Source organism: Chenopodium album, chromosome 15 (assembly GCF_948465745.1).
Source record: "Chenopodium album chromosome 15, dcCheAlbu1.1, whole genome shotgun sequence".
Classification (NCBI taxonomy): Eukaryota; Viridiplantae; Streptophyta; class Magnoliopsida; order Caryophyllales; family Amaranthaceae; genus Chenopodium; species Chenopodium album.
In genome coordinates, this window is record NC_137848.1 from 3,236,192 (window position 1) to 3,251,049 (window position 14,858).

A 14,858-nucleotide genomic window follows, 5' to 3' on the forward strand; every position below is an offset into this window, starting at 1 on the left:
TCATCTAAGCCATTCAAGAATTGAAATAGCTTAGCTTCTTCCCTTTGTGTCTCAATCACACTCAACAGATTCTTAACTTCAGCACTAGGATCAGTAATAACAGGAAGTATGTTCATAGAATCAATTTCTTCCCAAATAGCATTCATGCAAGTGTAATATTCATTTACAGGCATAGATTCTTGTTTTGTATCAAACAAATCTTTGCTAAGCTTATATTTTCTAGAACCATTAGTCAGAGAAAATCGTTTTTCAAGATTCAGCCATATCTCTCTAGCAGAAGTCATGAACATAATTGATTTTTTAACAGTAGGAGAAACATTGTTAGTGATCCAGGCAATTACATTAGGGCTGTACACCGGTCCAAAACCGGACCGGACCTGGACCGGACCTGTTAGGACCGGGACCTGAATCAGCTAATTTTGAGGACCGGGGACCGGACCTGATTCAGCAGGTCCGGGTCAGGTCCAGACCTGAACATACCTGTTTTGTGTGTTTTTTTTTTTTAAAGAAAATAATTAACCTGTTGGACCTGTTTATAGACCTGTTTATGGACCTGGTTACATAAAATCTGAAAATATCAATAACAAAAACTACATAAAATCTATAAGTCTCAAATATAACAAATATCATGATATAATTAGATTGAAATTAAAAAAAATAGAGGTCCAAAAAAACCCAAATTACCAGAAGAAACTGAAGAACTAAATAGTCCAGCTTCACATAGAGGTCCAAATTAAAAAAAAAAAAAAACAGAACTTACAATTCAAACAGAACTTACAAACATGCAAATATCATACAATCTTTATAAGCAATTGAAATACAAAATACCCAATTCAATTATAATTACTTACAATTCAAACAGAACTTACAAACATGCAAATATCATACAATCTTTATAAGCAATTGAAATACAAAATACCCAATTCAATTATAATTAGATTTAATTTAAAAAAAAAAAAAAGAACTTACAGTTTCGTTGCAGACTCGCAGGGTGTACGGTGATGCAGCGTGTTGTCGCAGGCTCGCAGCAGGTCTGGTGGCCTGGTGGGCGGTGGCGACTGCCGACTGGTGTCTGGGCGCCTGGGCGGTGGTATGGAGGGAGTGGGTGTTGCCGTGTTGGTGTGGTGTCGGCCGAGAGAGAGTGAGTGACTAGAGTGAGTGAGGAGTGAGTTAGGGTTAGTGGGTTTTCTAAAGTGAAACTAACTTCTTTTGAAATTTGTGTTTTTTTTTTTTTAATAAAAAACGCATATTTAACGGGTTTCAGGTCCAGACCTGAAAACCCCGGGTTTGGACCTGATCCGGACCGGGACCGGAAACCTTGATTTTCAAGGACCGGGACCGGACCTGAATCTACAGGTCCGGGTCAGGTCCGATCCCAACAGGTCCGGGTCAGGTCGGTTTTCAGGTCCGGTCCTGTTCATGTACACCCCTAATTACCATGTCATTGCAGGTGTTCCAGAGCTCAGCTTTGAGCTCATCATCAGCAGGTTTGAGCACTGTTCCCGGTACAAATCCTAGCTTGCGTTTGGATGATAAGTTAATCTCCATAGACCTGCGCCAAGATCTGTAATCAGTAGAGCCCTGAAGCTTGTCTACTTGAACAGATATGGCACTATCAGAAGGGTGAAGGAAGAGAGGGTTTAACATGTCCTGGAAGGAAATACGACCTCCAGCCATTGTAGAATAACAAAAGAGAAAAAAAAAAGCAGAAAATAGAGAAGACAGCAGAAGAACAGAAGAGAAAAAGGAGAAGAAAGAGAAGAAGAAATCAGAATTTTGGATCACAATTATTAAAAGAGCAGAGAAGAATGTTAGCAATCATTGATCGTGTAACTGAAATCCAGCACTGCATTGATTAGCTCTGATACCATGATGATTAAATCAGTATGCAATCATTTCAATGCAGAGGATATCAGAGAGAATTTCAGAGAATCTAGAGAAGAAGAGAGATGATTGTATTAGATTGCTTGAGGAAGAGAAAATACAGCTTACACCCTTATAGCATGAGCTTAGAGAATCTAATAACAAACTTAGGACAGCTCATCATACAATGAACCTAAGAAACGGTTAGAAATAGGAAAGCAACAAAATAACAAAACAGAATTTATTCCTTGAGCCTATGACCTGGCAGCTGATTGTGCTAATATTCTCATTAATGGTAAACAGATTTTAATCAATATTTATATTTAAAAAAATAAAAAATGTTCATTTGTAATAAAAATAATTCATTCAAATCACACAACTTTCTACAATCTTGAGTCTTAAAGCATCATGCAACAATTATTTCAGCTTTGTATGAAACATTGAAGATTCTCTAAGGGAATAATTGTTAACTATACAATGTTAAAAGATCTTTATTGTGGTTGATAGAGTTAGTATGATAATCATTCCATCCTCTCCATGAAAGTCTTGAAGCCTTGTCCTTCACAAAGTTCTCGAGTTCAAATCTATACGGCAATGGTGCACAAAGTTTATGGAAACTTCTTTGTATCCCAAAAACATTCAATCCACCCTTTCATACTATACAAGGCGAAATAACTAAGAAGCGATGGCAAACTTAAAATCTCAATATCGAACAACGGCAACTGAAGCCTAACAAAGGACATATCAACAAGAGCTGTCCATGAAATTAACCAGCAATTCCTGTACCATTCCTCTGTCTGGCATTCTTCCAGCAGCACCATATATTGGAGCAAGTCCTCCACTAATTGGACCAGGGTTTTCTTTAACCTGAGAGCTCAACAGTCGTTATGTTAAATATAATCACTAAGCTCTAAGGTTGTCAAATACAGTTTATAAGAACTTACAGTTCGCACAGAGTCCTGCAGATCCTTTAAGAAGTCATCAGCCACCGATACATGCTGAAGGGTTAAACAGATATGCAGGCTGGTACATGTGAATGATTTGAGAAGAAAAGGTTAGTTAATTGAATTGAACCACATTTCTGTATAATTAAGCTATAGTGAATCTATATTGTGCCTCATGATGCAACTAGGAGTAATCCCAATATCCCCCTCTGACATTTTTGCTGATATTTTGGGTATCTTGAGGGGGATATTGGGATTTTCCTGACTAGGTGATTATTTTGGAATAAAAATAACCATTAGATTATCCAATTCCGGAGAGTGGACAAGATAACTCTTAAAAGACCTACCTGTTGGGTCTCTGCAGGGCATTTAAATGCCAACCTTTAGATGACATTTGGTCGTTAACTTCAAATATATCAACGACATTGGACGCAAATGCCACTATAGTCATGTCAGGCCTTCCAACAACATACAACTCTGGAATACTCTTTATTCTGATGAGAGAAATTTCAAGTCAGTTAATGGTGCTGATATATAGCATAAAACTAAAACGGAGAAGTTAACTAAAAGAACACAAACCCTTCCTGAATCTTCTTTGATACATCCATTATCCGTCTTGTATTCTCCAAGTACCCTGTAATATGCAAAGAAAATGGTATATTGCAATGAAAAGAAATCAGATTTCGGAAGAAATTGGGAGCTCAAAATAAGAAAGTAGTCTCGCATACTTACCTTCCTCTCCCAAAGACATCATTGCTGCCCATGCACCAGCAATCAGACCCCCAGGTCTGCTCCCCGCAATTGTTGGAGATACATAAAGGCCACCAGACCACTCGGTTACTGCCATATCAACAAGCATGTGATCAGAAGTTCCAAATAATAGGCCCAACAGTTTGAACCTTAAGACACTACAGCTAATAACAGTACAGGTTCATTTAAAGTTCAATCTTCAAATTCCAAATTCCAAAGAGCCATAAAATATGACTGGAAACTGACATTAGCTGTGTGAACTTTGATGTAAATTTTCCAAACGTTTAACAAAGATTTAGAACATTGACATAATTTAAAATATAGACTTACCAGCAACAAATTGATGCTGTTGGAGGTACGCCACAGGGTATGAAGGCATAAAATCACACATTATAGTTAGTATTCCTCCATTAAAAAAACACAAGAGAAAGCAAACTTTTTCTGTGTTGCACAGTTAGACATTTACCACCTTTGCAGTCAGTCAACACTCCAGATAGAACAATTTCTTTTTTTAAATGAAACCTTCAGCTAAAATAATTTTTTTTGAAAAAATAAAATTGAATGGGAAATGACACTTTGAAATGGAAAGTTACTCAGATAAGAGAACAAATTCCACAATATCAGGAACAAAACAAAATAGGTTCATTCAAATAAAAATAGATACCTAAAATAACAAGAAAAAAAGGGATTCAGGATGACAACAGAAGCAGACAATCAATATTACCTTCCTGATTTCATGGTTACGGTAGAGTACTGTACTGGTTCCTTTGGGAGCCAAGCCATATTTGTGTACATCAATAGATATTGAGGTAACTCCTTGGACAGAGAAATCAAAAGGTGGAATTGGATAACTGAAACAGCATTAGACATTTGTAAATTTGTGAGTTGCCAAACATAACCATCGACAAACAAGTGATGCCTAATTGTCTCCAACGAATTCCAGTAACTGCTTAAAGATAATCTAAAAGACAGAGATTACTAATTAACACCGTCAAATCAAATTGAACCATATTAAATTCTATGCCAACCTTTCCACTAGTGACATTTATAGCAGTTATCAGTTAGTACACCTCACAAGCTCAAAACTAAAGGGCACAGTTGGACAGAGATCCAACCAGGTTTAGATTACGAAGAGAAGTGTCAAATGCCAGAACCTCTAGCATAAATAGCCAAATAGTTCAACAAATAATAGTAAAAAGAAGATTTCAAATTAAAATAGACACTATAGAGGATAAGAAAGTAACAATTCATACCCAAGTTTACGTGCAAAAGGCAGAACAAATCCACCAAGACAGAGATCAACATGGAAACAGACCCCAAAGCTCATCGCTAATTTGCTAAGCTCCTACCAAAAGAAAATCTAAGATCAAGTATATGCCTACCTAAAGGCTTGAATTTTGAGGGTTTAAAAACAGCCCTTATACTTACTTCGATGGGATCAATAATGCCATGTGGGAACCCAGGTGCAGATCCAACAATCTAGAAGGCAATGAAGTGAACCTGCAAGTTAGCACACAAACAAAGTATTCAGATGCAACTAAATAACAGCAAGGCAATCAGCAGAGTTACAAATCTTCAGCAGAACTAGAATATTATAGTTGCTAAAGCCTAAAAGAAACAATTTATACATATTGACCCTTACCAAGATGGTATTTTTATTGATGTAACGTCGAATTGCTTTCACGTCTGCCTGATATTCATTGTTCACAGGAACACGCCAAAGTTTAATGTTGAAATATTGGGCAGCTTTATCATATGCTGAGTGGGCTGATACAGGGATAATCCTACACTTAGCAGAAAAGTAGGGAACTTTCTGTCAATTTATATTATTTATTATGAATGGCCAGGCAAATTCTGTTCAAATTAGAATTCAGAAGAAATGCCACACAGACATACATTTCTGGTTTTTTTATTCCCTTCTTAGTTCTCATATAATCACGTGAAGATTTGACAGCCAATAGTATACTCTCAGTGCCTCCTGAAGTCATATTTCCACATATTTGACCTCCAGAAGCCTTATCTTTACTAACAAGCATTGCAGCTGTCATCGCAACTACTTCTGCCTCATAATGCACAACACTTTGAAAAACATCCAAATGCAATGGGTTGGTATGTGCAAACCTGGCAGAGAATGACAGTATTAGCACCAAAAGAGCGCTTAATAGAACCCTAGACTGAAATCTTTTGCAGCTTATGATAGAGGTAGGCAATTGTGTTACATTATGACTGATGTAAAGCTATCAAAAATTCAGAAGCATATCTCAATTCTAAAAAAAACTTCTAGTTTGACACAGCAAAGCCTTCTTCCTATTACACAAGTACCATTATTAGGATCAAACAATAGAGTCTACTCACATAGATTCAATGTTAACAACTCTCAAGATTTTAGCTTACAAGATTTGATGTAATTTAACAAATGTTAAACATTTGGACACCATTCGTTATACGGTTTTTTCACCAAATATCCCTGAGTTTTAACTTAATTCACCAAATACCCACAAAATGTTTCAAATTCACGAAATGTTTTGTCAAACTTTGTGGTTTTTCCACCAACTATTTCAAATTAAGTATTCCCTAAAGAAGACATTATGGATTATCTTCTTTAGGGAATACTTAATTTGCAAACCTAAAATGTCTGTTTCAAAGTCATTATGTTCACACAAAAGAAAAATTTAAAACATTGTTGAAACTAATGAACACATAAAAGAAAGTTCATTGGAAAGATTAACCCAATGGCTCTTTCTTTCTCTCACACCTGGCTCAGCTCCACAAACAATGGCTGGCAATTAATCTCAAAGATGAAAATATGGAGAAGACCAACAAATGAAACCATAAAATGTGTAGAGGAAAGAAATCAACGAGGACAACACTCAAATTTGAAGATGACCAAAATAACTCTTAGAAGTGCAATATACGGGTGTTTCCATGAGAATAATAAGATAAATTAAATAGATTCAGCTCGCTACTTACATTGAGCATGCCTCATTTATCAAGGAAAAATGATCATCAGCCTCTGTTCCCCCAATGTATCTGCAACAAATATCATTAGAAGTTCATTAGGGTGTAAGATTAATACCATTACAGTCTAAATTGGACAAGTATAAAAATAATAAATACACCCCAATTCCATGATATCAAAACCATTAGTTTTGTTAAACCTTTATCTCCTCTTTTTATACTAAAATTATATGTGCATCACTAATAAAAGATACAAACATACACTGTACCCGAACATTTGCCTTGCCAAGCAGCGTCCTTTCGCTTTTCCTCTTTCATCATTTCAATCACTCTACTTCCAAAGCCAGTAGCTGGTAATTCAGTTCTCCAATTATCTCTTTTAGATTTATTACCTGCTTGCATCTTATCTACAACCTGAAAGCAAAGAAAAGGAACAATTAAGCTCCCTGAAAAATGTGATCACCAGTTTATTTAGAATGCTTTCAAGGGCACCCAATAATGATCATCAAAGAGTAGAGCATATAAAAGAAAAGGCACAGCATAAAAATTGACCACAAAGGTTTGTTACAAATTACAGAATCTCAGTGTGATAAAATCTGATATTATTAAGAGTACTGGCAGGAAATCTAAGTTTATAATGTCCTGATGTTGATTCACTGAGCTCAAAGCTTCAATCTTCCATATCTATCACAGAGTATAAATTTTTAAAGTGGTAAATACCTTAATTATAAAAATTTGTCAGCAATAAGAACTACAGAACAATTTTCAGCTGAGAGAGCAGAACGACACAGAATTCTAGCAGGAAAATAGCATCAAGGGTATGGATTAATTCTATCTCCAATTTACATCATATGATCATATCAATACCCCCATATACAACCCCCTGATTGAAGAAGCCATGATTAGCTAGAGGGTTGTGTCAAATATTGTATCCATTGAGCATCTAGTAGAAAGCTTACTGGGACTAATTAGACAATCCAAAGCACCCAGTTCAAACCTCAAAGTATCTAGATATGATATGACACTAGTGTGACAGTTCTTAAATTTACATCTTGTAAATGCTGCAATAACCCTGAATCAATTCAGCGGGAATCAGTGATTATACCAAGTATACATGTTGCAAAAGCGTTCTTTGACATTACTTTCTCTAGGAAAACATTTACAAAATTAATAAAAATATAATGTCTTAGAGTTCAAATTATAAAATATTATAAACATTTTAGCGATATACTTTGAAAAATGATTAACAGTTAACATTTGATCATGAAAAAAATCAATTAATAACCGATTAACCATTATCTTTAACAAAGTTAGACTAAGCTAATACTCTTTTGGTCCACATTTAACCATGTCATAAACTGGATAAAGTTGTTAATAGTGGCAGAGATTATATGGATGAGGAGAGAAGAAAATCTGCAGAGAAGTAAGAGGATGAAAAAGAAGATGGGGAAAAGTTGAGGACGATTGTATTGATCGTAAAATTAGTGCAACAACTTCCCATCTGAGAGGCTGGGTTTCCCCAACACTAACAGAATTGCAATCACACTTTTAGGATAATTCTATTTATTACATTCCTCAGACCGAATCCGGACATCAGGGCGCATGCCACAGGCTTAACAGCTTAATTATCGAGTCAAAAGACTAAATAGGTTGCTAAAAGGTGAAATTACCCTTCCTAGAGTGTTTTGCATACAGGAACCTTATAAGAGGTTTTTTGGTGAATGTGTCACAAACCATTTCAAGTGTCTTTTAGGCTCTGGAGAACTTATTACTTTCACCAGAAATAATCTTACTAGCCTGGCGTGGATTGTGAAACTTAAAACAAACTTTAATTTATACCAGGAAATTAAACTGACCTAGGTCTGGAAAATTATAGACAAGGACATTTTATTTCAAATGAGAATAACAATGCCTTGATTTGGCCCAAAACTAGTGTCCTCTAAGAACAATAGATGTGATTCCCACAAAATTTGACCATTAAATGCAAGATATATCTCATTAGGGTGCATTATATTCACCTAATTTTTACTAAACAGAAATCATATCTAAACTTCTGAACTTATTAGAACTTATTTAAGTTGAAAATTGAACTTAAGAAACCTTTATTAACTCTATCTGAATTTAATTTTCTTAAATTCATCTTATATGAATTAAAAAACCTTTCTGTGAACTAATTTGCATTTTTTTTCCCCTGAATTAGAGGCAATAAGGTGCACAGCAGGGCCTTTAGTAAGACTATTATGTGACGAAAATTGACCTATACAACCTTTATCACCAAATATAGCATACATTAACTTCAAAGTTTATTATGTTCTCAAACACTATTCAAGTATTATTGACAATTAATTACTCTACAAGCTTATATAATTCTTAATAAGAATTCTTCTTACATGAAAAGATTGTGTTCTTCTCACCTTATTTTTACTTATTTATGGAAAAATAGCTTGAAATAAGTTAAGTTTGTGGCAAGTCCAGATAAGTCTAAGGCTAATAAAACTTCAATGCTGATATGGGATACTCAATTCAATTCACAACTACAATAAAGTTCAAATAGTAGTAAATGCAGATTAATCTTAACTAGAAGTAATGCAGATTAGATGGGCTGGTTGTTTAGCAAATGATAAGGTAGACTTTTTTCTTCTAACAACTAATTTCAATTATTACCAACCAATCTAGTCTTAAATAAAAAACTTAGTTGGAGCAACTTTTATAGCCAATGGTTTTTCTCATATATTAAAGCACTGCACTGCGCAAATAGGCACTTAAATATTACCAGCTGACTACAGTCGTGTTTTCTCAACTTATACATGTAACTTAACTATTTTTTGCCAAACTCTTGCTTAACTAGACTGATTTTGGCTGAACTACACTCATTTTGTTGAAAAGAAGCTTATTTTGGCTGAAACATATTTAAATAAGCTGTGAGAACAAAGCCTAAACACTTAATACAAACCGTTAATGCAACCACTTACAGTAGATATTGGCTAGTAAACCAACCACCGGCCAACAGTTGATAGCCAAACAATACCGATATACTTCATTTTATTTTTTTCACTTCACAAGGTCCAATGTGGATGGAGACTTGGAGAGACAACTACTCCATAAGTCCATAACAATACAACTCATGCCATACAGTCATAGTACTAACAAAATCAGTGGTACCAATACTAGCAATAATGCAATAAATTCCATTGACATAAATGCAAACTAAAATTCAGTCATACTTACATTATATAGACACATAAATACATAATAACAATATTCTACTGATATATTCATTCTTATGGGGCCTGATACATCTATATTCTTACTTCCCAACATCATCATAGTACAAGCAAATTCAATGGTAAATTATCAACATTCAATGTAATCTCACAACCTTTTCTTAATTTATCAAAAACACACAAATAAAAACATGGGTACCTTCTGTTTTTCAGCATCCACGTAGCTCTTAACACCAGGAACCAACCTACAGAATTCAGATTACAAAACAGAAGGTAAATAATTCATAACAAAAATAATAAATAAATGAATAAATTAATAATACCCAGATTGCAAAATCGAAAAATTACTTGATCAAATACATGAAGGAAGCAATAAGACAAGATTTGAACCCATTTTCATGAACCGTAGAAAGAAGAGATTGAAGAAATCCAGCAATTAAGAGAGATAAAATTGGAGCAATAACTAAAGTAAGAGGCTGGAATTGAGACAAGAAAGTGTTGGCAAATGCTCGGAATTGGGTTAGGAGAGAGAAAATCGCCATTTGAGATTAGCAAAGCTTCTCAGAATTGTTGAAGACGACGACTAACTTTCTCTTTGTCTTCTTCCCTTTAAATAATTACTTGAATTAATTTTAATTTTCTATTATAAGTATCATTTTCAATTGATTGTTAATTACGTAATTGGATTTAAATTTCATGTTTTGTTGTTTGTCGTTGATCTGATTGGTAGCGTAGACGTAAGTGTTAATGTGTTTGTGTGTTAAGTGTGTTACTCGTGAATCGTGATGGCCGGCAAATTGCGTGGTTAGCCAGTTAACTGAGGATTGATGATTGTACTGTAATACATATGAAAAATGGAATAATTTGCATAGGCCCACTTAATAAGAAATCAAACCTAATACTCCGTAGAATAGATCCATTGGAAAGAGTCTAGTTTTGATTTAATAAAGCCCGATTCAGTTTGCCTTTTTTTTTTTTTTTAAACTAAATTTTTTTTTTTTTTAATAGCATAAATATTTAATTAGTTAAAAGTCATATGACATCTACAATAGAGATTGGGCGTTAACAAATACATAAGATATTGAATTAAATAAAATTTTCCTGAAACTATTTTAATGAACTGAGATTATTGTTATTGAATAAAAATTAATTTTGCTGAACTGAAATTATTTTTTACTGAATTAAAATTGTTTTTACTATTTTCTCAAAAAAATATTATTTTTACGATTTTCTATTATATTTCTTTTTTAAAGTTACTGATTTTACTGAATTGAACTTATTTTTATTAAACTGAAAATATTTTTAATGAACTGAAATTAATTAACCTGAATATTATATTTTTAAAATGAAGTGAACAAGGCCTAACATTGTGTACATCTAAAATTCTTCAATATAATTCTTCATACTTAATTATGAGTAGGCTCACTAAATATTTTTATTAACGAATATTATTTTAGTAATTATGTTGAGAAAATTATCTGAGCATAGACCGATGCACCTAGACAACAATCAATATTGTTATACCTCCATACGAGATTACGAGGTAAAGGGAATTTACTTTTAATAGTTTGATTTTGGAGTCATATACAATATCGATCGATAATGTGACACCTAAATCATAATATGACTACGAATAATATTTGTGTCCGCGTGAACTATAATAATATTCAAGGTGATATGACTGATATCAAACTCAAATGCCATTTCATTATGTTTAGCATTGTATCTCTATAGTATCATCTTGTATTATGTTTAGTCTAACTAACAACTACTATAGACTAATAGTCTCTATCTATAGTACCTCCAATTATTTTCCAAAATGTATTTTCTTGACTATTGTAACATAAAATTAATATTACTCCAAGAGACCAAGACAGACAATTCAAATTCAACCGCCATATATTTATGGTAGTTTCAAAGGGCTTTATTTTGGGTCTATATTACCGACAGTGTCCGATTATTCCTTCTTTCCACTATAGTGACATAAGAGCACCGCTCAGCTCAACAAAGACCAATAATATGTCATCTCAATATAGAATATCATAAGAACGTTTTGAATAATGTATGAAAATTGAAAATGATAATTATATATATAAGAGGTCGAAATCGAATAGACCACTACCTTACCCTTTATTTCTTAAGTTGTTCATATTGTGATCTTAAATTTTCTCGTGCTTACAATAAAGGACAATATGCCAACTAGTGCATTAACATGACTTTTAAACAAATTCAAACATGGAGACTATACAACAATTTTAACGTTTTCATCTTGTGGCAGATCTAGCTTGGAGCAAAAAAAAAGAAAAGGAGAAATTAGCACCAACAGTCTCAACTATGGTCGGTCATCTTTAAAAGGTCTCGACTATCGATTAATTTAGAGCGATCATAACTTTAAAGGGATTCTGCTCAAAACAATCCCAAACATATTTTTAACTGAATTAACGAGTTAATAGTGTCACGTGTCTTGTTTTCAATAGACGTAGTTTAGAAAAAAATTCTCCACCACTCTAAAAACCTATCCCCTCTGTTTAAGTCTTGCTCTATTCACCTAGAAGTCGAACCCTACGATCCTAGCCAATTACTACTAGACAATGTATAAAATGAGTTACAATATGAGTTCCTTTCAACTTGAAAATAATTGCAATATGAGTATTATTTAGATTGAGAGTGTAAATAGGGGGAGGCCGCTCTTATCACAGGAGGAAGGACGAGGATCGAACTCTTATCATTTGGGGAGGAGATGGAAGGACGACTCATTGATCCTTTTTTAATATCGATGATATAATAATGTGATAGTTTAGACTTGTTTAGTCGTATCTTGTCCATAACCGAATTTTATTTTTATCCTTTAATTTATAATTAGAAAAATATTATATATAGTTTTTAGGTTTATAGAATACATTAAATGTTTATTTTTAGCCCTACCTAAGGACTACATATAACATTAGCCATATGATTATAACCCACCATCATTATTAATTGTTCCAACGTTGGTGCATGCATGTAATCCGATGCAAGCATGCAACACCAACACACAATACTTGTTCTTGTCAAAATAAAAAAATAAAATAAAATAAAATAAAAACACACACACACCATTCATACTTGTTGAGTAAAACAAAAGGTAGTAAAATATAAAGGCATGAGTTTGTGATTATCAATAATGTATTTCGAGTACTCGGTCCTTATATGACTAAATGACTAGTCGGCCGTGCAAGATGAGCAGAATTATTAATTGTTTCATTTTTTTTTCCAACGTCCTCTAGCCACTCTGCCGCAGCCACAGAAGTTACTGATTGGGTTAATTAAGCCGATGCAAAAGTGGTAAGCTAACTAAGATATCCAAAAATTCGAAGAATTTAATAAACATGTAGTAGTGTAATTATACCTTGACATTTACATTAGAATTGTCGATTTCAAAAAAAAAAAAAAAAAAAAAAAAAAACAAAACAAAAAAACAAAAACAAATACTAGTATTAGAATTGTCAATTCACGTGATTTGATCCTTCAAGTTAATAAGTTAAACGGGGTAACTTATAAGCCGCCAATATTTACCCTTTTTCATTTTTACCAAAAATTATATACTCCATTCCATATGTAACACTCTGTATACTTTATCTGTTTCTTTTAATTTCAACATATTTTATATTCACAGACTACAACGCATATAAGTATTTACAATGGTAATTTATTCCTATTATTTTTTCCACTTTTCTGCACATGACATTCTTGCTTGCTGGATCCTCATTAATAATTCCATTGCATCTCTCACGCACTATCACCATATATCTAAACTAAAAATTATGCATTTCTCATGGGGCAATTAAAATAAAGCAATTTTATTGGTGTACATACTAGTGATACTATCCCGTGTATAGCAACTATAGCAAGCGATCGAAGTCGTTATTCTACGAATTGAAAACAAATGCGTTTAATTTGAAGCTAAGCAATCAATTAGCTAGCAAGTAATAAGTGAGTAGCAAGTCAAGAAGTTTAGTAAAGTAATGTCTCTTATCTCAAAATAATACAGCGTTTAAGAAATTGTTACGAAACAATTAATACTGAAGTGAAGAGTGATGAGGACACTGACTACACAAAGTTTAAAATAAAGTACGTTACAATAAGCATAAACGTATAGTTTAGACATACCATGTCGAAGATAATGTGACCAAGATCAACCTTTCCAACTATTAATATTATTTGTAATAAACATCAGTGATGTATAATTAAACGACATCAACTGCGGTTTTCAAAAAAAAAAAAAAACAGACATCAATTACGTATGTCTTTTTTTTTTTTTCCGTGAACTACTAGGGAACTTATGCTCGACGGCTCGACCCCTTTCTAACCTCATAAGTATTTTTTTCTATCACAATAATAAAGTATTATACTTTTGTATTTCAAATCACTCTAGCTACCGACTTTGTTTAAATTTATGTGTAGAGTTTTAAGCCAATGAAAAACTTTATTTATTTCTCATTCCCTTTTGAAAAAAAAAATAATAAATAAAATTAAACTTTCACCTTTTAAAAGAAGACTTATGTGAGTGGGTAATATAATCTATCATATACTATACAAAATAGCTAGTAATCTAGTATTAAAGTATCGTTATAAGTCCAACAACAACTAACCCTAAAATAAAAGTTAAAAGAAGTGTAGAATAAGACATCCGGAGTAAATATTATATAAATTGCTCCAAATTCATCACGATGATCATGAAATTAAATATTAAAATTTCACAGCCAGTGAATGCAACAATTATTATAAATATGAATAATATAATATATACCCTCAAATTTAAAAATTAAAAAGGTAAAATTGATAAACACGAACACACAGAAATAATACTCGTATAAGCATGCATTAGTCTGTTGAAGTTTGAAAAGTATATGGTCAAAGAGGAACCAACTAAAATTTAGTGGTAGGTGTATCTTTGACAGTCAAACACACTCCATCTAAGGTATTCTAAATCAAGAATTTTGTGTACAAATTAAAAGGAAGGCGTCACTAGATTATGATATCATCTTATTACATCTTAATTATTCAAGGATAAGGCTCTAAGATATTTGAATAAGTTTTTGAGAAAAAACTTTATGTTGAATTTAGACTTAAACTCTAT

At 33.1% G+C, this 14,858-nt stretch overlaps 1 protein-coding gene across 1 annotated transcript; it reads right to left on the reverse strand.

Annotated features, from left to right (window-relative positions):
• Nucleotides 1–2,195: 2,195 nt before the first annotated feature.
• Nucleotides 2,196–10,495, reverse strand: LOC145581612 (sphingosine-1-phosphate lyase-like). The gene is made up of 15 exons (XM_081638625.1): nt 10,088–10,495; nt 9,939–9,984; nt 6,778–6,929; nt 6,528–6,587; nt 5,454–5,678; nt 5,200–5,341; nt 4,986–5,036; nt 4,811–4,902; nt 4,282–4,408; nt 3,888–3,903; nt 3,540–3,647; nt 3,387–3,441; nt 3,155–3,301; nt 2,808–2,886; nt 2,196–2,730 (listed from the first exon to the last, which is right to left on the reverse strand). Exons 1-15 carry the CDS (start codon nt 10,279–10,281, stop codon nt 2,608–2,610), a joined length of 1,617 nt encoding a protein of 538 aa, XP_081494751.1. The 5' UTR covers nt 10,282–10,495; the 3' UTR covers nt 2,196–2,607.
• Nucleotides 10,496–14,858: the final 4,363 nt, after the last annotated feature.